The sequence below is a fragment of the Rhincodon typus genome, chromosome 36 (genome assembly GCF_021869965.1).
Source record: "Rhincodon typus isolate 14 chromosome 36, sRhiTyp1.1, whole genome shotgun sequence".
In the NCBI taxonomy this organism is placed as follows: domain Eukaryota; kingdom Metazoa; phylum Chordata; class Chondrichthyes; order Orectolobiformes; family Rhincodontidae; genus Rhincodon; species Rhincodon typus.
In genome coordinates, this window is record NC_063367.1 from 16,422,711 (window position 1) to 16,448,109 (window position 25,399).

The 25,399-nt window shown below is 41.0% G+C and overlaps 2 protein-coding genes across 2 annotated transcripts in view; one reads left to right on the top strand and one right to left on the bottom strand.

Moving 5' to 3' along the window:
* Positions 1-1,414: 1,414 nt before the first annotated feature.
* LOC109919232 (complexin-3) lies at positions 1,415-19,938 on the top strand. The gene is made up of 3 exons (XM_020519220.2): positions 1,415-1,572; positions 13,995-14,082; positions 19,585-19,938. The coding sequence occupies exons 1-3, from the start codon at positions 1,415-1,417 to the stop codon at positions 19,807-19,809; spliced, it is 471 nt and encodes a 156-aa protein (XP_020374809.1). The 3' UTR covers positions 19,810-19,938.
* A 2,867-nt stretch (positions 19,939-22,805) lies between these two features.
* Positions 22,806-25,399, bottom strand: part of LOC109919233 (dual oxidase maturation factor 1-like) — a 17,213-nt gene continuing 14,619 nt past the window's right edge. Inside the window, exon 8 of the mRNA XM_020519221.2 lies at positions 22,806-23,997. Coding sequence (XP_020374810.1) covers positions 23,977-23,997 — 21 coding nt within the window. The 3' untranslated portion in view covers positions 22,806-23,976. The remainder of the gene's footprint in view (positions 23,998-25,399) is intronic.

Sequence of the window (25,399 nt, forward strand, 5' to 3'; positions counted from 1 at the left end):
AGATGTGGCCAGACCTGCTGAGCTTTTCCAGCAACTTTGTTTTTGTTCCTGATTTACAGCGTACACAGTTCTTTTGGTTTTTGCTTTTTTTGTGTAACCTTGCTGTGCGCAAATCTGCCCTACCCCCAAAATAAAGGTTCTTTGGCTATACAGTGAGCTGTGAGCTCCTGAATTTGTGACAATAAGTAGTTTTAAATCAGGAACAAAAACAGAAGTTGCTGGAAAACCTCAGCAGGCCTGGCAGCATCTGTGAAGAAAAGGCAGAATTAACAATTCGGGTCTGGTGACCCTTCTTCAGTGTTGCTCTTTACCACATGACTTCCATTTTCTTGTCTCCCTTCAATCTACTCAGTGAAATGTCAATAACTGCACTTAATGGAGTTATCCTGGCCTTATTAACCTTCGTAAAAGTAATTGAGTTTGAATTGGCAGAAAATGCTGAGAATGCATGAAGGATGTGTTCTACACCAAAATGTCCAGAAGAGTAGGTGGGTCAAGGAGAATGACCCAGAATCTTATAGACTCCTTCCTCAACTCTCATGCCCTCTAGCAACTGCCTTGTCATTGCAGAGGGCAACTGGTAGAAGACAAGCGATAGGTTTATTTGGTGTCACTGCTTATTCAGCCAAATCTTTGGGAAATTTTTTGATAAAAGTTTGGAATAAAGCTCACTTTGGGTCATCAGCATTTGATTTTCTCATTATTCTTGCAAATCAGAGAGCAAAAGTTGTTCAGGAGATGTCTGAAGGATTAAATTCATTACTCTGCTGCAAGATTACAAGAATTTAATTGCAGCAGATTGATACCAGAAACTCTTAATCAGGTACATAGTTTGTGGATATGAGAGATTATTAAGTACCCAACATGTCAAAATTAAGAATAAGAGAAACAAATGAAAAATCCAAAATAATTCCATTAGATTTTACCCTTTTGCTGAAAATTGATCTATAGTTTTTAAGCACTTAAAATGTTGGTAAAGATTGGAAATGTGCCTGTTGCCTTGACAAGTCTGTACATCCTTCTGGTTCCTTCTCAGAGACATCAGTGACAGCCTAACCTCCTGCTGTTTGTTCCCGGCAGCGTGTCACACGTGGGTTAGCTCTATCGGGTTTTCAAACCAAACAGCAAACTTCATCCAGGTTTGATATCCGCAATGAAGAGCGGTGACTGGCTGCCGGAGCGAGGGTGGGACGAGGGAGGAGAGAGCGGGCTGCCCACCAATCTGCAAGCTGTCCTTTCCGAGGAGCGCTGTCCAGGGACCGTGGTGCTGAAACTTCATCCGACACCACCGCCCCCCAACCACTACCAAAGCAGGCAGGCAGGCAGGCAGGCAGGCAGACACAGCACACTCCGCGCTGGGAGCTGTTCAACAAACGACCTTCCTGAAAGCGGGCAACTTCTTTAAGGCGGCACCATGGCATTCATCGTCAAGAACATGGTAGGCGGGCAGTTGAAAAACTTGACGGGGGGACTTGGCGATGATAAGGGCGAGGGAGAAAAGTCGGAAGCTGCAGCCCAAGGAATGACACGAGAGGAGTTTGAGGAATACCAACGGCAGCTGGTAGAAGAAAAGTAAGTGTCTTTTTTATTCTTTGGACCCTAGCCAAGACTGTGCTCCCAAACTGTAATCCCCAGGATAACATTTACATAGCAATGACAATGTATAGAGCCCAATGTCCGTCTTATTCATTAGGGTGCTAAGACATAGTCACCTTTAAACACTTTCTCCTGTATAGGTTTCGTCTGGTCTCCGTTCACTGTATTCATCTAGACAGTGAGGAATAATTCAAGTGTCACCATTATCCTAATATCAACCGATCAGATTCTAGTCAATAATGTAAAGGTGTACGAGAATGGGCACCTGGAATTATGTTTATTTTTACATACTAAGCTATTGGGATTCACCATCAATCTCCTTCCCCTGTAATGAACAGTCAATTATCTAAGATGGGTTGTTTGCAAATTTGAACCTGACTCATTGAATGTCTGAATCTTTAACAAATGACTGAATTATTAAATGGTTAAGTTAAATGATACAACATTTTTCACCAGATCAAGAGGGTAAAACCCCCATCTGAAATGTTTTGTAACACTTAGTATTTGTTGCTTTTGGTTTCATGCTCAGATTTTTTATTCGATAGAGAATTTTTGTCAGAATCGTTGCCTCACAATGAAGGGGGCATTCAATCCATCATGCTTGATCTTTGGACTTGTTGACCAAATGGCTCTCCTCCAGAGACCTTTGGGGTCATCTGGAATTATCCTAAGTTTTTGTGTTCCTGGCCACAGAAACTTGGATGAAAAAAAGCTCAAAGATCCTCTAGTGTTTTATTTGTGCCAGTTATTTTCAGTAGATAATTTTTGATACTTGTAGGATTTGCCCCATCACACCCTATCAATATCATTCACCCCCCCAAACCTATCATCATGAATATTATGTCTTCCCATGGTCCAGTTTGCTCCAAAGAGAACAATCCCAGTTTGCCCACAAATCTGAACCCCTCACCCTTCCAAGGCCTTCACTTGCTTTTAGCAGGCTCAGAGCTGTAGGCTGCAGATGGCTGACTGTTCTCTGGGTAAATGCTTTGCTGCATTCTCAAGGCAAAATTACGGGGGTGGGGATGTGGGGGCATTCTCATCTGTTCATCGTTTCACCCACATCAGGTTTTATAATTCCTAGTTCGTCAATAAGCCATCACAAGGTGCGTACTTTTAAGCTCAAAGCCAAGGGTTTGAGAGGAGATTTTAAAAGAGGAGGTTGGGAATGCACTGCCTGGGAGGATAGATGAGGCAGACAATCTCACAACTTTTTGAACATATTTGTATGAGCACTTGGAAATGTCATAACATTCAAGACAATGTGACTAGTGTAGCTTTGGTAGTATAGACTTGATGGGCTGAAGGGCCCTCTCAGTACTGGATGATTCTATGATTCAAAGCTGTTTCTTTTCCCTGTCTCCCAGCATTGAAATATCCAGGAAAGCATTACTAAAGATTAGCTCAAAAACAGAAATTGCTGGAAAAGCTCAGCAGGTCTGGCAGCATCTGTGGAGAGAAATCAGAGTTAACATTTCAGGTCCAGTGACCCTTCCTCAGATCTGATGTAATTGGGAAAGATTGGCTTCCTGACTCCTTGAGGTGTACTAAGTGCCGTACTTTGCAATTAGCCAGTGATTTTACAATTTCTCTTAGAAAAAACTCCATATTTCATTACAATAATCCATGTAGTATATTTCTGCAGTTTTTTTAAGAAAAGGCATTGCTTGCAGGTAAAACGCATGTAACAGACATTTGATACATCATGACTGAAGTTAACTAAAACAAGGGTTAACAGTTGCATTTCAAATAACATGGAATTATTCCAAAAGCCCAGATTGCTAACAGCTAAGTGGGGTTTATTTGATACATTTCCAACAGACCATGTTTAAAACTATAGATTTAACATGCCTGAACCCGAGTTACTGTGGCTCACTGTGATTTCATTTGACATACGGATTGTTTGTGAATAAATTCCCTGCGGCTTCTGTGCGGCCAACCTGTACAAGCACATGCGGTCCAGTTACTGTCAGAGCCATTGGAAGGGCAAAGTTTTTTTTTAGAAAAGTCTGATTCATTCTGGATGCTTCTGTTTGAATGTAGTCATGTCGTCAGTCCCCTTCTTCCTTTATAGCATTGTGACCAGGGTTTGACGGTGGAAGTTGGGAAAACAGTTTCAACAAGTAAATCCAAGAAGTAGACAAATGGAAATTGTCAAATGAACCAGGGTGGAGGGGAGGGAATGGAGATTTACAGTAAATTTACAGACAGGATTGGTAAACCTGAGAGCGAGGGGCCTACTTTCAAAGAGGAATTGGATGAATATTTGCAGAGTGCAAAACTTATTGAGGAAAGAGCACAGCAAGCAGATGAGTTGGATAGTTCTTTTAAGGACTGGTATGAGCACGATGGAATGAATGGCCTTTTCCTGTGCTGTATTATTCTAAGCTCCCTTATAGGGTACCATATTTCACCGAATAGGATTTAGTGAATGAATATCAATAGACAGACTATGAAATCTGGGATTAACATTTGCAACGCATTCTAGGCTAGTGACAATAGGCCAAAAGATAAAATGATTCATGAATCACCACAGTGTGGAAACAGGTCATTCGGCCCATCAGGTACACACCGACCCTCCGAACAGCATCCCACCCAGAGCCACTCCCCACCCTATCCCTGCATAATCAACCCTATGCATCCCTGGACACTATGGGCAATTTAGTATGGCCAATCCACCTAACCTGCACAGCTTTGGACTTTGATTTACTTAGAACAGTAAACAGCAACAGGCCCCTTCGTGCCATCGTATAAAACCTCGAATTCTGTCCCAGGCTAACTCAGCTGACTGAGCCAGTGGGGTGTACACAGCAGCAAGGTCCGTGGAGGGAATGGGGGTGAGATATTAGGATTGTCAGCAACTGAGTTGGACACTGACAGAATTGATCACTGCTTCCTGATAGTGATCAACTGGAGGGGAAACACCACTTTAGGATAGGAGCTGGGTTTGGGGGAGAGGCAGGGGATGGGTTTCAAACATTTAGCCAACACATTTTGTTTAATGCTCACTGGTGAAGATCTAGAGATGAGAGGGCATCTGTGGAAAGAAGAAATCTGTAAAGGGATCATATAACGTGTTAGATAGTCAAACTATAGACCATTCAGAGAACAAAAAATGCTGAGATCACAGCAGGTCAGGCGGCACCCGTGGAGAGATAGAAACTAACATTTTGAGTCTAGATGACTCTTCATCAGGGCTCCAGCATTTTGTGTTTTCAGTACAGATTCCAGCATCTGCAGTGATTGCTCCTTTAGACCATGCAGTGTTGCCTGTTATGTTGGCACATCAGGGAAGAACACCAGCAATAAAGTATAAAGACAAAAATGCTGGAGATCTGAGATAAAAACAGAAAGGGCTGGAGAAACTCAGCGGGTCCCAGCAACATCTGTGGACAGAGAAACAGAGTTGAAAAAAGAAATGCCAACTCTGTTAGAGTGGACAACCAGAATAAGCTGGTTGTTTAGTGAACAGAGCATTTCTTTCCATACTCTCAGTTATCCCAACATCCTAAAATATGTTCCAAAAAAAAAATAAAACTGTGGATGCTGGAAATCAGAAACAAAAACAGAAATTGCTGGGGAAGAAGGAAACTCAGTAAGTCTGGTAGTATCTGTGGAGAAAATTCAGAGTTAACGTTTCGGGTCCAGTGACCCTTCTTCAGAACTGCACCCGAAACGTTAACTTTGCTTTCTGTCCATAAATGCATAGGAGGCTAAGGGGTGACAATATAGGGGTTTATAAAATCATGAGGGGCATGGATAGGGTCAATAGCCAAGATCTTTACCCCAGGGTAGGGGAGTTGAAAACTAGGGGACATAGGTTTAAGGGGAAAGATATAAAAGGGATCTGAGAGGCTTGTTCACACAGACAGGGGCATGTATGGAATGAGCTGCCAGAGCAAGTGTAGAGGTGGGTACAATTAGATCATTTAAAGACATTTGGACAAGTACATATATCAGAAATGTTTAGAGGGATATGGGCCAAATGCAGGCAAATGAGACTTGTTCAGATTAGGAAACCTGGTCAGCATGGACGAGTTGGGCTGAAGGGTCTGTTTCTGTGCTGTATGGCTGTATGTTGCCAGACATGCTGAATTTTCCCAGCAATATTTTTTTAACCCTAAAATATATGCTTTGAATATAACAGAGAGTTTCAGTTTGCAGGGTACATGGGATTAGCCAATTTCACCCCTCGAGATAACTGCACAATATCTGAGCAGTGGGACAGGGTAGGTGGGTGCTGGGGGCAGTTCTATTACACTTGGATTGCTACCTCTATCATTTGTACTTTATCTATTCCACCACTCTTAAGTGGTAGTTCACTTGATGAAGGACGGGTCAAATCTATTCAGTGATATTTCAAGTGTCCTAGGGTGAATTTAGGGCAGTGTGTTCTCCAACTCAATTACATGGGCAAGTTGAAGAATTTTGCACTTGACATTGACAGAAAGATACAACTTCAACAAGGTGCGATTGTAAATTCGTTCCTTTGCTCCTGGTACCAACTGGAGGGGTAATTCACCCCGTTTCTATTGGAGGGAAGATCACAGGACAGGTCAAAATCCCTGAGCGAGGCACCTCTGCACCCCACTGGATGATGTTGTCCATCATTTCAGAGTTTCTACTGCACACCTCTAGTGCAGGTGAGACTTGAACCTGGGTCTCCTGCTCCAGAGGTAGGGACACTACCACTGCAACACAAGAGCCCAAATTGAACAATGTTTAATTCAATCGACAATATAGCAACTTGAAAGAAGTATGTGCTATTTCTAGGTTTTTTTGTAAATTTTTTTGGTTAAAAAAGTGTTGGAACACCCAATCTGATTCAATGCTCACAGAATTGTGTCCTCTCTTGTTTGGGCTGGAAACTTTAAAAACAATCTTACCAGTGTCAAAACCTAGTCTTGGGATGTTTGTATATCCTAGTTCATATGGTTGCTAATACATTCATTAAGAGATTGAACACCTTCTTCTCCGCCCTTCTCACCAACCTCCGCCGCCCACCCCCTCCACTGTTCAGCTCCATGGGATGGATTACCACTTCTGATGAAGTAAACGTTAGGAGCTGTTATTGCATTTTCAAAGCAGTCGAGTTGTTTCTTCTCTTGACTTTATTAGACGGAAAGCTTTAGCAAATAACAGAGCTAAATCATTATTGATCAGACTAGCCAAAGTGCTACTGCATACATTAAGGTACAGCATAGAATAGCCACAGACAGAAAGATTATTATATGTTAGAAAGGGAAAATGTTACTCCAAAATTTCATCATGAAGACTATTTTAACCATGAAATTGCAGCCAAAACATTTCTTTTCCATGTCAACATATTTGAACAACAAGGACATTGATGAGGCCTCTCCTGGGATACTGTGTCCAGTTCTAGTCACCCAGTTATAGAAAGGATATTATTAAGCTAGAGAAGATTCAGAAGAGGTTTACCAGGCTGTTACCAGGTATGGAAGGTTTGAGTTATAAAAAAAGGCTGGACAGGCAGGAATTTTTTTCACTGGAGTTTAGGAGGTTGAGAGATGACCTTATAGAGGTTTATAAAATCATGAGGGGTATAGATAGGGTTAATGGTAGGTGTCTTTTCCCTAGGGTGGGGGATTTCATGACTAGGAGACATATTTTAAGGTGAGAGGAGAGATTTAAAAAAGACATGAAGGGCAATTGTTTTACACAGAGGATGGTTCATGCCTGGAATGAACTTCCAGAGGAAGTGATGGATGCAGGCATAGTTACAACATTTAAAAAAAACACTTGGATAAGCACATGAACAGGAAAGGTTTGGAGGGAACTGGACCAAGCACAGGCAGGTGGGACTAGTTTTGTTTGGGATTATGTTTGGCATGGACTGGTTGGACTGAAGAGTCTGTTTCCATGCTGTATGACCCTATGACTAATTGTTTTAGTTATGTATTGATTTAGCTTTGAGGTGAATCTGAAACATCTTAACAGGGATAAAGGTGATGCATTTGTCAGACAAAATTTTAAGCCTCTTAAATTCCCACCCAGTCTGTAATTCCATTCCTGACAACATGAACTGGAAAGTGGAGGCAATTTCTTAATGATATTGTCTATTCTGGGGATGCAGGTTCAAATTTCTCCACAATAGATGGTGAAATTTATTTTCAATAAAAATTTGGAATTAAGAGTTTAGTGATTAACATGAAACTGTTGCCAGTTGTTGGAAAATCCTATCTGATTCGCTTTAGGAAGGAAACTGCTGTCCCTACCTGGTCTTGTCCACATGTGACTCCAGACCTACAGCAATGTGGTTGACTGCCCACTGAGCAGTTAGGGATGGACATTATATGCTGGTTTAGCTAGCAATGCCCATATCCCGTGAGTGAATTTATTAAAAAATGATTGACTTAGTCAAAGGAACTGGCAGCATCTGTGGACAGAGAAACAGAGCTTTTCTCTCTACACATGAAAAACATATCAAGTACTCCTGTTATTTTCTATTGTTCAAATTACCACAGTTGCTTTTGTTGCGACTGGAATACAGTTGCACTGGAGTAACAGTCTCTTAGATCATAGTGATTGATTATGACACAACATAGAAGGTAGGATACAATTTTTATACAAAATGTTTTGTACAGTGAAAGTGTATAAGGACACGAATAAGAAATATTTGGAAAGATATGGGCCAAGCGCACTAGTTTAGTTTGGCACAGACAGGTTGGACTGTAGGATCTGTTTCCGTGCTGTATGACTCTGTGACTCTATGTTGTTCACTGACCTGAATTATTCTAAAAGGCTACATGGAAAATTCTATCTTGAAAGTATGGAAATATATTGTAAAGCTAATGTTCCAGCTGTTCATTAATGTTCCTGCCCTTTATTGTCGGGCATCTTACGCAGTCATAAGGATTACGTTTTTAAGAGGTGCTATGGGGATAATATGGCTGGGAGAAATGCCAACACTTATTTTAGCAGTGAGTTGCAAGTAATTCATTTCAAGTTGTCCTAAGTGGAAATGTAATACTTCCTAACTGCTGACCAAATGACACGTGTGGGCTTTGAAGTATGATACCTAATGAGAAAACTGTAGGTATAATATCAAAATTCCAGCATTGATTTATACAGAACAAAATGATGCACTGAACTTTTTCATTAACTCCAATGAGACTAGTAATTCTCTTAAGAGCTGTTATGTTAGAATCACATTTATAGTTTCTTAATTATTCCCAATGATAAAATGGCTTTGTTGCTCTAAAACCATATAGGAGAGGGGTCCCAATGGTTGTTCCCTGCCATTTTGAGTGAGTGTCAGTTTATAAAGCTGTGGATGTGTCCATACTTTACAAGTAGACTCAATTTCCATAGTTATAATGGGTATCTTCATACAACACTATATCTGATAGTGGATAATCCTTGTGATTATTAACATAAAGGATGAACTACCAAAAGTAATTCTCATTTCTGGTTTCAAAAATTAATATCTGCAAGAAAAATATCTGCATGAGTCTCATTTAATAAATGGAGAATTGATTGCCATGATTTTTGTAAATGCACATAAGTTTAGGATAGGATGTGAGTGGAGTATGAAGATGCGGAATCTGGTGCTGAAATTTTCTCATCAAATGGAATTGGGAACTAACTATGAGTAGTGGCAAAGAGCAATCTGCATCAGCAATTTCCTTGTACAAATGGAAATGACATGAATGTGGACAATGCATCAACATCAGAGCTGGACATCAACATCTCCCTGACTGCTATCCAAGGCTATATTTGCTTTCCTTGCATGAACTATTTCAAGTGAACCGCAGTTTTGATAGTGATTTCTGACAATAATAGTTACCATATTTTTGTGGCAATATTACTTATCTTGAAAGTGGAGTCATATGTAGAAAGAATAGCGAATCTGGGGTTTGATATTCTTGCCTTTATCGGTCAGTGCATTGAGTATAGGAGCTGGGAGTTCATGGGGCAGCTTTACAGGACATTGGCTAGGCCACTTTTGGAATACTGCATTCAATTCTCATCTCCCTGTTACGTTGTGAAACTGAAAGGTTTGCGTGATAGGGAGAAGCTGGTTAGGCTGGGGCTATTTTCCCTGGATCATCAGAGGCTGAGGGGTGACCTTATAGATGTTTATAAAATCATGAGGGGCATGGATAGCATGCATAGCCAAGGTCTTTTTCCCAGGGTAGGGGAGTCCAAAACTAGAGGGCATTAGTTTAAGGTGAGAGGGGAAAGATTAAAAGAGACATAAGGGGCATTTTTTTCATGCAGAAGGTGGTGCGTGTATGGAATGAGCTGCCAGAGGAAGTGGTGAAGGCTGGTACAATTACAACATTTAAAAGGCATCTGGATGGGTACATGAATAGGACGGGTTTAGAGGGATATGGGCCAAATGCTGGCAAATGGGACTAGATTAATTTAGGATATCTGGTTGGCACGGATGAGTTGGACCGAAGGGTCTGTTTTTGTGCTTTTGTACCCCTCTATGACTCTATTTTGATCCAATCATAAAAGTTATGCATTTTAATAAGCTCATCATTTATTTAACAAAATATTGTATTTAATGTGTGTCTTTTAATATCCTACCAAATGGAATTAGTTACTTATTTAAAAAGAAAAAAAACTGCTTATTTAAAGGACCTATGTTGGCTACAGGAAGACACAGTGAGTTAGCCCTAATGTAGTGCTTGGCTTGATGTGTGTTGCACTGCTGGAGGAGAGACTTATCAGGCTACATTTGATTGTGTTTGCTTGTTAATGTGTCTATATAGTAACAAGTGACATTTCCCAGACATTGACTTTCATTTGTGATATTAACACTTCACATTTATCTGAAAAAGATGGTTCATGTTTGAATGTTGCATGCTGAGCACTGACTGGTTCTGGTATTGCTGGTAAAAGCCCAAGTAAATTATCACATCATACAGTAACTGAGTTAAGGTGATTTCAAGGCTATCATCTAACACACACACGTGCGCGTGCACATACACACACACACACACACACACACACACACATAAATACAGATTGTGGGAGGGAAGCAAGTGAGTATCCTGTCTTCTTCTCATCCTGCTCACATTAAAGTTCAGAATAGGGAGCCTTGTTGATGTCCTTGCTACCCTGACATAACTAATGCCCACTAAAGGTCTACAACCATCATCAGAAAGGACAATCATCAAGCAAGAAGCCTAGAAAGGAATTCGGCGCATATTTGCTTGTGAGCTACCATAGGACATCTTCTGCCTGAAGGAACTCTGTTTCTGAGCAAAGGACTTGTCACCAGAAACAGGCTCTCTGAGGGCTCCCCACCACCACCAAATTGGCTGCTGATCACCCTCCACCATTCTGTGGCTCTCATTCTGCATCCCTCTACCCTGCCATCACTTCACTTTGGCTTGGAGTTCTTCATTGATTTTGGGCCTCTGGTGGATGAATTACCAACAAATGCAATCATTCTTCATCGCATTGTTGAGTCACAGACTGGTTCTCAATTGGCAGTCTCTTGTTGGTGGCATCATTTCCAGTCCTGGTTGTCCTTGATCCTTCTGCTTTTGGGAGAAGTGACTGAGAGGCACTTAATATGCAGGCATTTCCCAAAGGATACGACAGAAGTCTCACCCGCCAACTCATCAGCCAACAGGTGAGATTCCCATTGCCTGCAAAAAATACTCCGTCACACTAACAATGAGTCACTTTGATCACCCAACCAACATATTACAGAGAAGGAAGCAAAGGGTTAAGTGAATGCAAGTTGCACATTTGATATTTTAGCTGAGGCATAGTGTGTGACAGCAACATGAAGGGAAAGTTTTGGGGGAAAAAGACACTTCGAATTGGTTGTTTAATACAAGTCAGTGAAATGTGGTTGTCAAACATTGAACTTATGTTAAGGAAATGAAGCACACTTTGAAAATATCAGCATATTTTAACAGTTGGCTTGGAGCCTACAACACAGTCAGACATAACAAAATTGCACAACTTTTAGCATGACGCTACGTGCAATGAATCTTTGAATCTCCACTTTCGTTTCACTGTGATCACTTAACGTCTAAAAAATTATCATAGAAAACAACCAATAATACCATCTCCTGAATTATAGGGGGAAATTGTTCAGTCATTCCACTACATCACTAAGTCCGTACGGTTCATTGAGTCAGGAGTAAGAAAATAATTTCAAATATAAGCTAGACAAACACTTCATAGTGACAGCACTTTGGTGATAATGAGAATTGTCCTCGTGGTTTGAGATAAAAATTTGGCAAATGTTGCAAACCTGACCCTCAAACCACAGGTCAAATGCAAGTTAATCAGCATCTAAAGAGAGGTTAGAACAGGTTACTGTCTCCACCACAACTCATTAGAACTGACATTGCTTTCAGATTGTTAACCTGTTTGTTTCTTTTTTCGAAACTCCTTCATCAGTTTTTTTGATGCTTACGATGTTTTTTGATATACTAGTATCTATGCATGGTTGTGACATTTAGCAGCTTTCTTGGCCTGACTTTTTAAGAAACACTTCAAGTATTTCCAATGAGGAAATGGTTTGAAAAGGTCATTGTAGCTGTTAGTACATTCCAGTCTCTGCAGTCAATGCCAACTACTCTTCCTCCTTTTTTTGAGCTACTTTGTATCTGTAATATAGTCATGAGCACATTTATTCTAAATGAGTTAACAACTTTGTTTAAATGCTACCCACTGCAACTTACACAGATTAGCATATTGTTCAATGTTTTCCTGCAAGATTCTCCTTTCACTCTCAATTTTCACTCACCCTCCTCTGACTCTAAAAGACAGTGGGTTGGATGTTATGGTTTCTGGTAGTGTGAGCAAAGTGGAATGGGAAGGGTGTGACAGGATTAGCCCCACCCCCACTGTATTGCCATGTCGATCCTAGTATCAACAGGACAATTGGTAGAAAGGTCAATCAGTGATATGAGGGGCTGCATGGCTAGTTTGTGATACAGAGTCACACCAACTGTGTGAGTTCGAATCCCTCATCAGGCTAAGGTTACCATGAAGGACTCTCCTTCGCAACCTCTTCCCTGACCTGAGGTGTGTTGACCCTCAGGTTAAACCACCACCAGTCGTCTCCCCCTAATGAGAGACGAGCCTCAAAATCTGGTAAGACTATGGCAACTTTATGTTTATGTGACCAACTGAGCATTAAGGGTGGAATGTTAGGCCAGACAGGGGTTAGGACATGAACTGGAAATTGACCACAGCCATCCACTTAAAGACCCCCCTCTCCTTACACTGTTGCTCTCTCGTTATTTGTTAGGCCAGCCAAGAAACAGTAAAGAAATAAAGCCCTCTGACATCCAATCATTGCCATGTTTAGCCTGAAACTCATAGGCTTGGTCCCACTGACAGAGTCTTACATTCCCCTTGTGCTGCTTCCTCATACTTGTAGTAAAACACTCCCAATGTTTTATTTTGTATCTTGTGCAACTGCTGAAGAAAGGAGTGGGCAAGGAAGGATTATAGTCAGTTGCCTCATCAACAAGCCCAATAGCTTGTTAGTTATATTTTCCAAGAAACCATTTGGGCTTGTGATTTCCAGCAAGTGTTTCCCCTCCATGTTGTCCCAGACTTCGCTGGGTGGGGATAGGAGAGGTGGGAGAGTGCTGTCTGCCAGATTTGCTGTGGTAGCACAATTCAGTTCCAGGCACTGGTGAAGAGATGTTGCACACAAGATTCTTTGGAATGATACAAAAACTGAGAGCTTATACCAATCCGGAAAATGTCATCACGCTGGGACTCTGTTTTTTGCCTAGAAAAAGGAAGGCAACCTAATTGAAGTCTTTATGACGATAGAAGGCTTTGGTAATGTTGATGTAGACCCTTTTGATCTCTATGTCTTTATTTGCTACGATCTGCCTGTATTGCTCACAGAAGAAAGTTTTTCACTGTACTTAGGTACACGTGACTACAATAAATTAAATCAAGTCAAAAAAAAATCAAAAAGATAACTTCACTTGCAGGAGAGGCTAGAACTAAGGATCATACCCAAAGATTGTGAAGTTTAACTCTATTAATGAAATCAGGAGAAATGTTTTAGCCAGAAATTCATGAGAATGTGGAACTCAATACCACACTGAATTGTTGAGAGAACTAGTGTAGATTAATTGAAGGGAAACTGGGTAACACTTGACGGATAGAGTATCGAAAGGATTTGTTGATGGGGTTAAATAAAAAAGGGTTAAGAGGAGGCTACACTGTAGATTTGTTGGGTGCAATGACTGTTCCTGGGCTTTGAATTATATTAGACTGGAAACGCATCACACGGATTTGAATCTAGATTTAATGCTAGGACATAGTCAGAATAGTTACTTTGGAGCACCATGCCAAATCCTCCTAATACTTTTGTTAAACTGTTTGCTCTGCAAACTGTGGATATCAAGTGGCTCTAAATATATATTTAATTACAGGATGGAGCGTGATGCCAATTTTGCTCAAAAAAAGGCAGAACGAGCAACATTGAGAACACACTTAAGAGACAAATACAAGCTCCCAAAGGTAAGCTGCTTATTTTCGTTTTGATATTAACATCAACACGATAATTTTATTCAGTTTTTCTCAAGATTATTAGGATAATGTTGCTGTGGTTGTTATTACCTTATTATTACCATTGGGCTTATTTTACTGATTGATTTCATGTGAACTTCATGCCATGTTAAATTTTCCTGCACACAGTTTTAATGCGGATATTAACTGTGACCATAAGAAACTACAACTCCACAAATCCTATATCTATCATTCCTAGAGTACTTAAAGGTTCTTGATTTAAGTTTCTTGAGCAATGCGCATCATTATAAGAAGGTGAGAGAAAAGGTAAAGCAATTTGTGTTAATGCCTTGATTGTCACTACTGGCACTTGATGGTATATGCCTCTCTGTCAGTACGTGGCTGAGAGTAAGGCTTGTTTGAAATAAGTTGATGCCACCAATCCTCTTCCTCTACACTTAATCTATGACCTGTCTAATGATCAATGGGACAGGATATATCACCATAGAGGCTTTTGTATGGACCAGACCAGACCAGACCCATTCAAAATATTTTAAGAAGAAAGTCTAGACCCTGACTTTTTCTTATTTTAAAGGCAAATTTAAAGGGCTATGTTCCAGATTCAATGAAATGTAATAAGCAAAACATAATTTATCCAAACACTATAGCTAAATTACAACAAAAGAAAGAATTTTGAATAACTTAACTATTGGAAAACTTAACACAATAACAGATACAGTAATTATTACTAATTAACTGTTCCAATATAGTAACATTCCATAAACACACCCAGTGGCACAAAGACAAATTCAGAAAAGAGACTTTCTCTCACATACAATCCAACAGCTGAGGAAGAGAACCCCCAGCTTTTGCTGGAATTGAGAGAGGGGAACAATAGCTTTCACTTCTTCAAAGACCCCAACAACAACTGCTGAAAGCTAATTTAAAATCCTGGATCTGTGAGAGCTTGACCACACCCACTCAAGCTGCTTATATTTTTCCAAATTAAAATAAAACTCAAGGCCTCCCAAGTTGTTTATCTTCTCATAGACCTGTTCCCCAATCTCTCCCTAAAAGAAAACCAGGACAAAACACACCTTTTAAAGCCACAGCATCACCACATTTTATAGACCAGGAAATGTTCAATGGTTTATTGTACAAGAGCAATCAGTACATTACTGGTCAGGCAGAATTACTAGAACTCTTGGGAATTGTACAAAATCTACTCCTTACGACAATTACTGTTGAACTTTCAGATCCCACCTGTAGACAGAGTGACAACTGTAGAATAGGTAGTTCTCAATGTAACATGAATATTAACTCCTTCAGAACCAAGATCTTACACAACATCTCCCACTAAGATTTTACTGAACAGTTAAGCCATTCTACATAAATGTATATAACTTAATTAAATTTACTGCAACATTACATCAAGCATCTCCACTCACTTCCAACCCTGACTTCTCAAATGCATGCAGTCTGAACATTTCACAATGTTCACAGATAGCATTCCCTTTGGACTTGGAGGAATGATCTTCTGCTGAAAGTCTATTAACTTTGGTTCAGAATTATGGATCATTTCTCTGCTACAGGATATCCTTCATGGAGGACTTTATTCCTAGCAAATCTTATAATTAGTCCACTATTTTATTTAGAAAATCCTTAATCTCTTGACGAACTTTTTAAGGTACATCAGAGTTCCTCCATAACAGGCCATCCCAGGCAGCTTTATTCCTGTGAATTTCTGTCATGGAAACAAGCTGCTCTATCAAAACAAGGGCTTGCTTCCTCGTATTTCTGGAGCAGGCAATATCTTTCCAACTAGGAGAGGTGTTCTCATTTTTGCAATATCCTGGATGCTTACACCAAGCAATTCTTTACCTTCACCTGTATCTGTGGGCATTGTTCTAGCTCACTTGGAGTTGTATGAAGCTTATCTCCCATTGTTGACCATGTTGGGCATCTTCAGTCACCCTTGGTGGTTGTTTGACTGGTGATGTAAGCATGTTTCATGTGCCCAGTCATGTTAGTCACTGCTCACTCAGCACCATCATGCTTTACAGAACAGGAAATGTTCAATGGTTTATTCCATCTCTGTTACTGGTGTTGACTGTTCTGTTATCTCAGCGATATCCATTAAGGATTCCTTCTTTTCAGTCTGTGCTTCCCGCCATACAATGTGCTCTGTTTTGCCTTCTGATCTGTCTTCAATGATGACAGCTGTGATTTACAACCTGACAGTCCTGCATAATCTTCGATTTCACAGTTCTTTACAAGGTCTTCAATCTCATCACCATACTGGACTGTAGACTTGGCAATGCCAAAGTCTCCACAGTGTCTTTTCCAGTACATCTGCCAAAAGAGCAGCTGGAACAACTTGTTTTCTGTCATACTTTCAGATCTATGTGGCAAATGCTGACAATTGCAGAATTACACCTAAAGTTTAATGCAGTGTTTTCAAGCACGGGCTTTTTGGGTACAGTCAATACCTTTGCTTGTTACAAACGGTCAAAGGGACACACCGTTTGATATGATTTAGTCTTTGAGACAAGTGGTCAATGTACCTAGCATCACGCTTGCACTGAAATTCAACACTTGCTACATAATGTGTGCAAAGATTTACATGGACAACCAATTTAGGATTGTCTGCTGGGCTTGCAGTATCATTGAGTCATACAGCATGGAAATAGACCCTTCCATTTAACTCATCCATGCTAACCAAGATTCCCAAACTAAATGACTCCCATTTGCCTGCATTTGGCCCATATCCCTCCAAACCTTTCCCACTCACGTACCTGTCCAAATGCCTTTTAAATGTTGCAACTGTACCCGCATCTATCACTTCCTGTGGCAGTTCATTCCTCATATGCTCCACCCTCTGTGTGAAAAATCTGCTCCTCAGATCTCTTTTAAATCTTTCTCCTCTCAACTTAAAATTATGCCCTCTAGTTTTGAACTCTTCTACCCTAGGGAAAAGATCTTGGCTATTCATCTTATCTATACCTCTCATGATTTTATAAACCTCTATAATTTCACCCCTCAACCTTCTATGCTCCAGCGAAAAAGGTCCAAGAATATCCAGCCTCTCCCTATAACTCAAAGCCTCTAGTCCTGGTAACATCCTCATAAGTCTTTTCTGCACCTTCTCCAATTTAATAATATTCTTCCCGTAGCAGGGAAACCAGAACTGTACACAGTACTCCAAAAGTGGCCTCATCAACGTACTGTACAACCTCAAAATGACATTCCAACTCCTGTACTCAATAGTTTGAGCTATGAAGGCAAGCATGCCAAATGCCTTCTTTACCACCCTGTCTAGCTGCTCATCATGTGGTAATACACTGATTGCCATTATTGGCATCTCATAGTATCTGCCACCTCTGCCCAGTATGTGATTTAGAGTAACTGGCATTTGAGGTAGTTTGTGTCCATAAATCCTCCTTTCTCTATCTTTTGTCCAGGGCCTGTCTAATGATGATTGGTATAAGATGCACCACTCTATGAAGTATTTACAAAGATGCACTATTCTTATTTCACGATTGTGTTTTGAACAAGAGCAACAAGTACAAAACTACATCAAAAGTCAAGCATTATTCTCAGAACTCCCAGGAGCTGCACAGAATACATCTTCCTACAAAGGCTAGTGTTGAACTCATTGTTTCTGCCCATAGACATCAACCGAGTGGGTGGAAGCTCAATGTACCATGGTCATGAACTCCTTCTGAACCATGACCTTATATAACAACATTCAAAGTTATTCAGCGCCTCATTTATGCCTCCCAACACACCCTACAGCTCCATACTGAATCCAGGATTGTCCTTGGCTCCCTTCCCTTACCTGATAGGTTATTCCAAATGTTTATGGATATTTGAGGAAATTTTTTTTAACAAAGCAACCTCTTCACTACTTCATTCTGCCATTCCCTTGTTCTCCTGGCCTGTATTCCCTTGAAGTATTATTCTTCATTTGTTGTATAATATATGATGCAACTGGCTGAGGTCCTTCCTTAATTCCAAACGACATTAGTTTGTGTTAATGTAACCTCTCCTCAGAGCCAGTTGGGATTATCCTTATTGCTGTATCGTCCTCAGTGTATCTGCATTACATTTCATCTGACTGACTAATCTGTAATGAATTGAAGTCATTCCCTATAATTTGGTAAGTACTGTTGGTTTCTTTATACCCACTTAGGGTACAAGAAAGAGCCTCTATTAGTTCAGATATACCTATAAAGATAACATGGATACATAAATAAACATAAAAACATTAAAAAAAGGAGATGCGGTGCAAGCATTCACTAAATCTATGGCCAAATTGATCTTTGTATCATCCACTCTTCAACCCATTCTTCTTAAAGTGCCTACACCTGATTACCTTCTGCCTTATGTGAAGGTAGTATTCAGATACACACTTAAGGATAATTAGTTTCAAGGTGTGGGAAATAAATTAGTCTAAATCAATCACGATGGTTGGTTGAGAAAGGTAGAAAGCACGCTTATACGTTTATGTAAGCTGTTTCAATTATTTCAGTAAAGCATAAACCCATTCAAAACAATTAAATTAAACAGATTATTTAAATGCCAGACAAAAGATTCTTTATGAAAGCAGCAGCACGTTTATTACTGATATCATGCCCTATGATCACAACCTGTGGATGTTACCTTGGGAAGGATGAGAAGATAAATGGAGTTGTTCTTCTGAGCTGCATAAGAAAACCCCGGGTTGCACTTGCCCTAGAACTCCATCTAACCAGTTTCAGTCATCCCTGGATTTCTTTGTCCTCCTGAGTTCATAGGGGCAAAGTTACAGAGATGCAGAAGCCAACTTAGGTGATGCTTAGAAAGAAAGAGATGAGAGTTCAGAAGAACAACTGCCATAGTTCTATCAGACAGAGAAAAAAAGAATAAACTTTTCCAAATTAAAAATGTATCAGAATAATTGAAGGAGCTGAAAGTTTAAGTTTGCTTGAGTGCTGTAACAGGCAGGTTTGATGTATTGTTAAGGGGGTGGTTTCAGGATCCTGCAATTAAGATATTAATTAAAAGGTAGTCCAGAACCTGAAGTAGAAACAAGCTCAAACTTGTAATTTGACCTTGAATGTCAAGTGAAATTGTTGCGGATGGTAATTTACTGAATTTAATCCCCTGTCAAAGCTACTGTTTGCCTTATTTCTTCTATTAATAACCATTACAATGAGCTTCTTGCTGTTGCTTACAGCTGTTTATATGTTGTCATGTATGTTTGCAGATAAGAACAGAAAGTGCTGGAGAAATTCTGGCATATTCTGTGGAGAGAGAAACAAAGTTAATGTTTCGAGCCTAAAGAGTTGAACTGGGTTTCTCCATCACTTCCTGCTTTTATTTCAGATCTCCAGCATCCACAGTATTTTGCTTTTATTTTTCAAAAAGGAATTAAATCAGTCAAGATGTGAATTCTGAGACAGCCACAAATTTGGTGGATCAATCAGGCTTCAAAGCGCAGTGGATATTACAATGAACTTTTGTTCTTCCCAGAGTGAATTAGATGAAAGCCAGATCCAATTGGCTGGCGGTGATGTGGAACTGCCCAAGGAGCTGGCGAAAATGATCGAAGAGGATAACGAGGAGGAGGCAGAGAAGGACTCGATGTTGGGGCAGCTGGCCAACATTCAGAACCTTGACCTCGACCACTTGAAAGACAAAGCTCAAGCAACTCTGCAAGACTTCAAGCAAACGGCAGAGAAGTGTTGCCTCATGTGAGAAAGGGGGACCAGTTTCCACAACACTCACAGTGACATAATGGATAACGAGAATTACAGACTATGAGACAGTGGCCTGAAAAAAGCAAAAGGTCATGGTGAATAAAATGCAAAAATTGTTTAGGCACAAATCGGCTGCAGTTTGCAAAACCTTGGCTGTACAATTTACACACCAGTGAGATTTTCTAGCTTACTCCAACCTCTGGTTTCTTTTGCTTTGAGTTATATTCTTTTGTAATGCTGAGTGAGGTTCTGGCTTGACTACCTGAACATGGGGCATGGTGAATCAATGTTTCTCTTCTCAATAGCCCTGGTGTATTTCACTGTCCAATAAGGGTCATTGGGAGAATTATTGGGACATGGCGAAATTGACCTAATCTGCAAATTGCTTAGTTGTTTCGCACTGTGAATGAAAACGCTTGTTACACAGTTGATGCTCCAACTAGATGATGCAGAAGGTGCAATGGGTTCAAATTTGACAACCAGTAAATTATATAATTAAATGGTTTTCTTTAAATTATTACTCATTGTGGTTGTCCTGCAACAGCTATGTTAATCCCGAGGTGCTAAGAATTACACTAACAACAAAGATAATCAGCTATGCTTGCTTGCTAGGAGCTACGTATTGCACGGAGCCTGTACCATGTAGGGAAGAGTCTTTTCTGAATTAAACAAAAGCCCGGGGAAACAATAGATCCCCAGTGCATTCTCCATGGTAACGCCTTGACAAATAAGTGTCAACTTACCAACCAATCAGGCCCCTTTCCTCATGCAGTATAAATTGTTAAAATTTAGAATTCTTGTGTCTGTCCTGATGAGTGCAAGACAAAAGGAAGTGATACCATGTCTTTTTGTTCAGCAAAATTGCTTTCATTATCTGATACAAGACAACTGAGCAGCTTCACAGTGGCTCAGTGGTTAGCACTGCTGCCTCATAGCACCAGGGACACGGGTTCAATTTAAAGCCTTGGGTGACTGTCTGTGAGGAGTTTCCTCTCGGTGCTCTGGTTTCCTCCTACAGCCCAAAGATGGACAGGTTAGGTGGATTGGCAATGCTAAATTGTCCATTGTGTCCAGGGATGTGCAGGCTGAGTGGATTAGCCATGGGAAATGCAGGGTTACAGGGATAGGATAGGAGTGTGGGTCTGCGTGGGATGCTCTTCAGAGGGTCAGGGTGGACTCAATGGGCCAAATGGCCTGCTTCAACACTGTAGGGATTCTAACTAAAAAGGGTGATACTGTGACTCAGTGGTTAGCACTGCTGCTCACAGTGCCAGGGACCTGGGTTCAATTCTAGCCTTGGGCGACTGCCCTGGAGTTTGCACGTTATCCTTGTGTCTGTGTGGGTTTCCTCCGGTTGCTCTGGTTTCCTTCTGAATTCCAAAGATGTGCAGGTTAGTTGGATTGGCCATGCTAAATTGTCCACAGCGTCCAGAGACGTGTAAGCTAGATGGGTTAACCATGAGAAATGTAGGGTGATATGGGTATGGGTCTGGGTGAGATGCTTTCCCAAAGGCCGCTGTGAACTCGATAGGCTGAATGGCCTCTTCCACACTGTAGGGATTCCATGATTCCTTGGCCTCTTCAGCAATTCAATAGCAGTTACAATGGGCCAAAGGAAAGTGAAGGTGATGGGGTTCCTTCCCAAAAAGGCATTATTAAACCCAATGGGATTTGACCAATACCAACTTTTTATTTCCAATTGTTTTCTATCTAACTTGAATTCAAATTGTCATCCTTGTGATGTTTGAACTCAGAATTTCTGACTCATCAATCTATGACTCCAGATAGTCCACTAATATAACCATTTAACTGCCTTGCCTGGATTATGATGCTACATGTTAACATTCAGTCAAATGACTTCATCAGATTAACTTTGCAATTTTTTTCCTTACTCTTTCATGGAGCAAAGCCCATAAGATATGGGAGCACAATTAGGCCACTTAGCCGACTGAGTCTGCTCTATCATTTGATCATGGCTGGTATGTTTCTCAACCTCATTCTCCTGTCTTCTCCCTACAACCCTTGATCCCCTTACTAAACAAAAGCCTATCTATCTCTGTCTTAAATATACTCAGTGACTTGGCCTTCACAGTCCTCTGTGGCGATGAGTTCCATAGATTCACAACCATCTGGCTGAAGAAATTCCTCCTCATGAGTTCTAAAGGGTTGTCTCTTTATTCTGAGGCTGTGCTCTCAGGTCTTAGCCTGTTCTACTTGCGGAAACATCTTCTCCACATTCATTCTTTCCAGTCCTCTCAGTATTCTGAGAGTTTCAATCAGATCCTCCTCATCCTTCTAAACTCCATCGCGTACATACCTGGAGTCCTCAACAGCTGCTCATATGACAAGCCCTTCATCCCTAGGATCATTCTTGTAATGACCTCGTCCAATGCCAGCACATCCTTCCTTCGATACAGGGCCCAAAACTGCACACACTATTCCAAATGTGGTCTGACCAGAGCCTTATACCACCTCAGCAATACATCACTGCTCTTGTACTCTAGTCCTCCTGAAATGAAGGCTAATATTGCATTGGCCTTACTAACTGCCGTCTGAACCTGCATGATAACCTTAAGAGAATCCCAAACTAGGACTCCTAGTTTAGGAGGACATTTAAGAGGACATTTAATGGTCAACCACAACCACAAATTACATGTAGGCAAGACTGAGTAAGGATGGCAAATTTCCAATCCTAAAGGTATGACTGAACCAAATGGTTTGTCTAATAATTGACGACAGTTACCATGGTCACCAATACTAAGATCAGCTTGACATTCCCAGATGCATGCAAAGTGAGTTTGAGGCAAGATATTTTCTAAACAGCCTGTATAGAGATGCTATTACACACCTTAGGAGCAGGTGGAACTTGAACCCAGGCCTATAATTGACTTCCACTATTGAAGCTAGAAATTGGGTGCAGAGTGGAAGGTTTATCATGATGCTAAATGTAAATAGAAATTAAAGCAGGTGTAAATGATTATATGTCAATCAATTGAAAAAGTACTTTGTAGAATTCTTTAGTTGTCACACTTAACTTTATTAATTTTGCCTGCAGCACCTGCTACTTTTATTGAGAGTGCAAAAGATTTGAAATTGCTTAACTCCAATGCTTTAAACCTTAGTCCAGAGTCAATGGGCCTGTGCACTGCACTGCAAATTTCTTTCTTTCTACTAGATAACAAAAGCTTTTAACTGGCAGGATAGTATGCAAGGAAAGCCAATCCCTGGACGCTACTTGGGAACAGCATTGGCAGTTTGGGAACTGCCACCAAATGAGCAAAGGGACATATCAATGGTGGGCAGAGCCTAGGTCAATGGTTTCCAGACTTTTTGCTGGTGTGACCCCCTTTAATGACTTAGACTTCCTATGACCCTTAGACTGAAATATCTGAAGGTAGATAGCTGTTGAACATTGCTGGGAAGGTTAGTTCTAGGCTGGAGGTGATGTGGATGACTGGAGTTGAGTGTGGGTACAAAAACAAAGTTGCTGGAAAAGCTCAGCAGGTCTGGCAGCATCTGTGGAGGAGAAAACAGAGTTAACGTTTCGGGTCCGGTGACCCTTCCTCAGAAGTGCGGGTACGATTGATTGAATGGTACTTTCTCCAAATGAAAAGTGAATACCTATCTATCCGTTAGCTTTGCAGCAGCAGCAATCAGGCCTTGTACAGCTGTCCATTAGGTCACACCCACCAATAAAAAAAACTGCGAACATTTAAAGGGGGCCTCAGCACTGTCAGAAAGCAGACTGACCTACAAGTCACAGCTACAAGTGCTGCAAAAAGCTTGCGACACCGAGCTCTCACCCTTTGACCTACCTCGACCTAGTTTGGGAAGACCCGGTGTAGAGAGGAATGTATATCCACTTATCTTGGTGAATTAACACTTTTTATACCGTGCACAATGTAAATTGCCAAGTAAGAGCAATTGGACATACGTAACATCAACCCCCCCACCCACCTCCACCCCCCCACAACCCTAACTAAAAAGTAAAAATTGTGATCCTGTGCTAGGTGGCAATCTCTAGTGTTAGAATTTGAAAGGGACTAGGTGTGTAGACATGGTATAAACTTCTACATGCTGATAAAGCAAACAAGTCTTCTGTTTGTTCACTAGGCAGAAGTAGATCATGAGGCGATGATAGTTCATGGCAGATTTTCTCCCTCGATTATACAGCTTTTTCCAGATCCTAGAGAGGCAAGAAACAAAAGTTTAATTTATGCTGAGAGGTCAAAAATATTTGAAATATTGGAAAATCTTTACAGTTTGTGTGGAGGGGGCAAGGCGTGGGGTGTAGGAAGGCAAGCTGGAACTGGGAAATATACTGGAACTGGGAAACTGTTCTAGTTACACTATAGGAAGGGTGTTATTAAATGGGAGAAGATGCAGAAAAGGTTTACAAAGATGTTATTGGGCCTGGAGGGTTTGAATTATAAAGGACAGGCTGGATAAGCTGGGAGTTTTTTCACAGGAGCATAGGAGGTTGAGGAGTGACCTTATAGAGGTTTATGAAATCATGTGGGGCATAGACATGGGTGGCACAGTGGCTCAGTGGTTAGTACTGCTGCCTCACAGCGCCAGGGACCTGGATTTGATTCCACCCTCAGGAAATTGCCTGTGTTGAGTTTACACATTCTCCTCATATTTGCGCGGGCTTCCTCCAGGTGTTCTGGTTCCCCCCTCACCCTCCCCCTCCAACAGTCCAAAAGATGTACAGGTTAGGTGGGTTGTCCATGCTAAATTGCCCATAGTGCCCGTGGATGTACAGGTTAGGTGGATTGGCCATGGGAAATGCAGGGTTACAGGAATTAGGTGGCTCTTCGGAGGGTCTGTGTGGATTCAATGTGCTGAATACCCTGTTTGCACACTGTGGAGACTCGTAAGATGAATTCCAAAGGAGAGGGAGGGGGAAGGTTGTAGATACATTCACAATGCTATTAGGAAGGCATTCCAGGATTTTGATCCAGTGCCAGTGAAAGAATGGTGATCTATTTCCGTGACAGGATGGTGAGTGTTTGGTCGGGAAATCTGCAGGTAATGGTGTTCCTGTGTTTCTGCTGCTCTTGTCTTTCTAGATTGAAGTGGTCATGCATTTGGAAGGTGCTGTCGAAGGACCCTTAGAGTTTCTGCAGTGTGTCTTATAATGGTACATATGCTGCTACTGAATGTCGCTGGTGAATGGAGTAAAGGTTGAAGGTGATGGGTGGGCTGTCAAGAAAGTGGGCTACGTTGTAATGGATGGTGTCAAGCTTTCAATGTTATTGGAGCTGCATTCATCCAGGCAAGTGGAAAGTATTCTGTCACACCACTGACTTGTATCTTGAAAGTGATGGACTGGCTTTGTGGAGTCAGGAAGTGAGTTACTTTCTCCAAAGTTCCCAGCCTCTGACCTGCTCATGTAGTCAGTTTTTACATGGCTGGTATAATTCATTTCTGGAAAACAGTTACCTCCTGGCTTGATAGCAGTTACCTTGCATTTATACAGTTCCTTTGTAATATAGTTAGTTAAGTGCCTCAAGGCACTTCTAAGGTGTGTTATCAAACACTGTTTTGTCACCAAGCCACATAAGAGATCAAAAACAACGTTGCTG

What these genes read in the sequence shown, in the direction of transcription:
- LOC109919232 (XM_020519220.2), top strand. Translation starts at nt 1,415, where the DNA reads ATGGCATTCATCGTCAAGAACATGGTAGGCGGGCAGTTGAAAAACTTG. An exon ending in CGGCAGCTGGTAGAAGAAAA is followed by an intron (nt 1,573 to 13,994) that starts GTAAGTGTCTTT and finishes ATTTAATTACAG; the next exon opens with GATGGAGCGTGATGCCAATT. An exon ending in ACAAATACAAGCTCCCAAAG is followed by an intron (nt 14,083 to 19,584) that starts GTAAGCTGCTTA and finishes TGTTCTTCCCAG; the next exon opens with AGTGAATTAGATGAAAGCCA.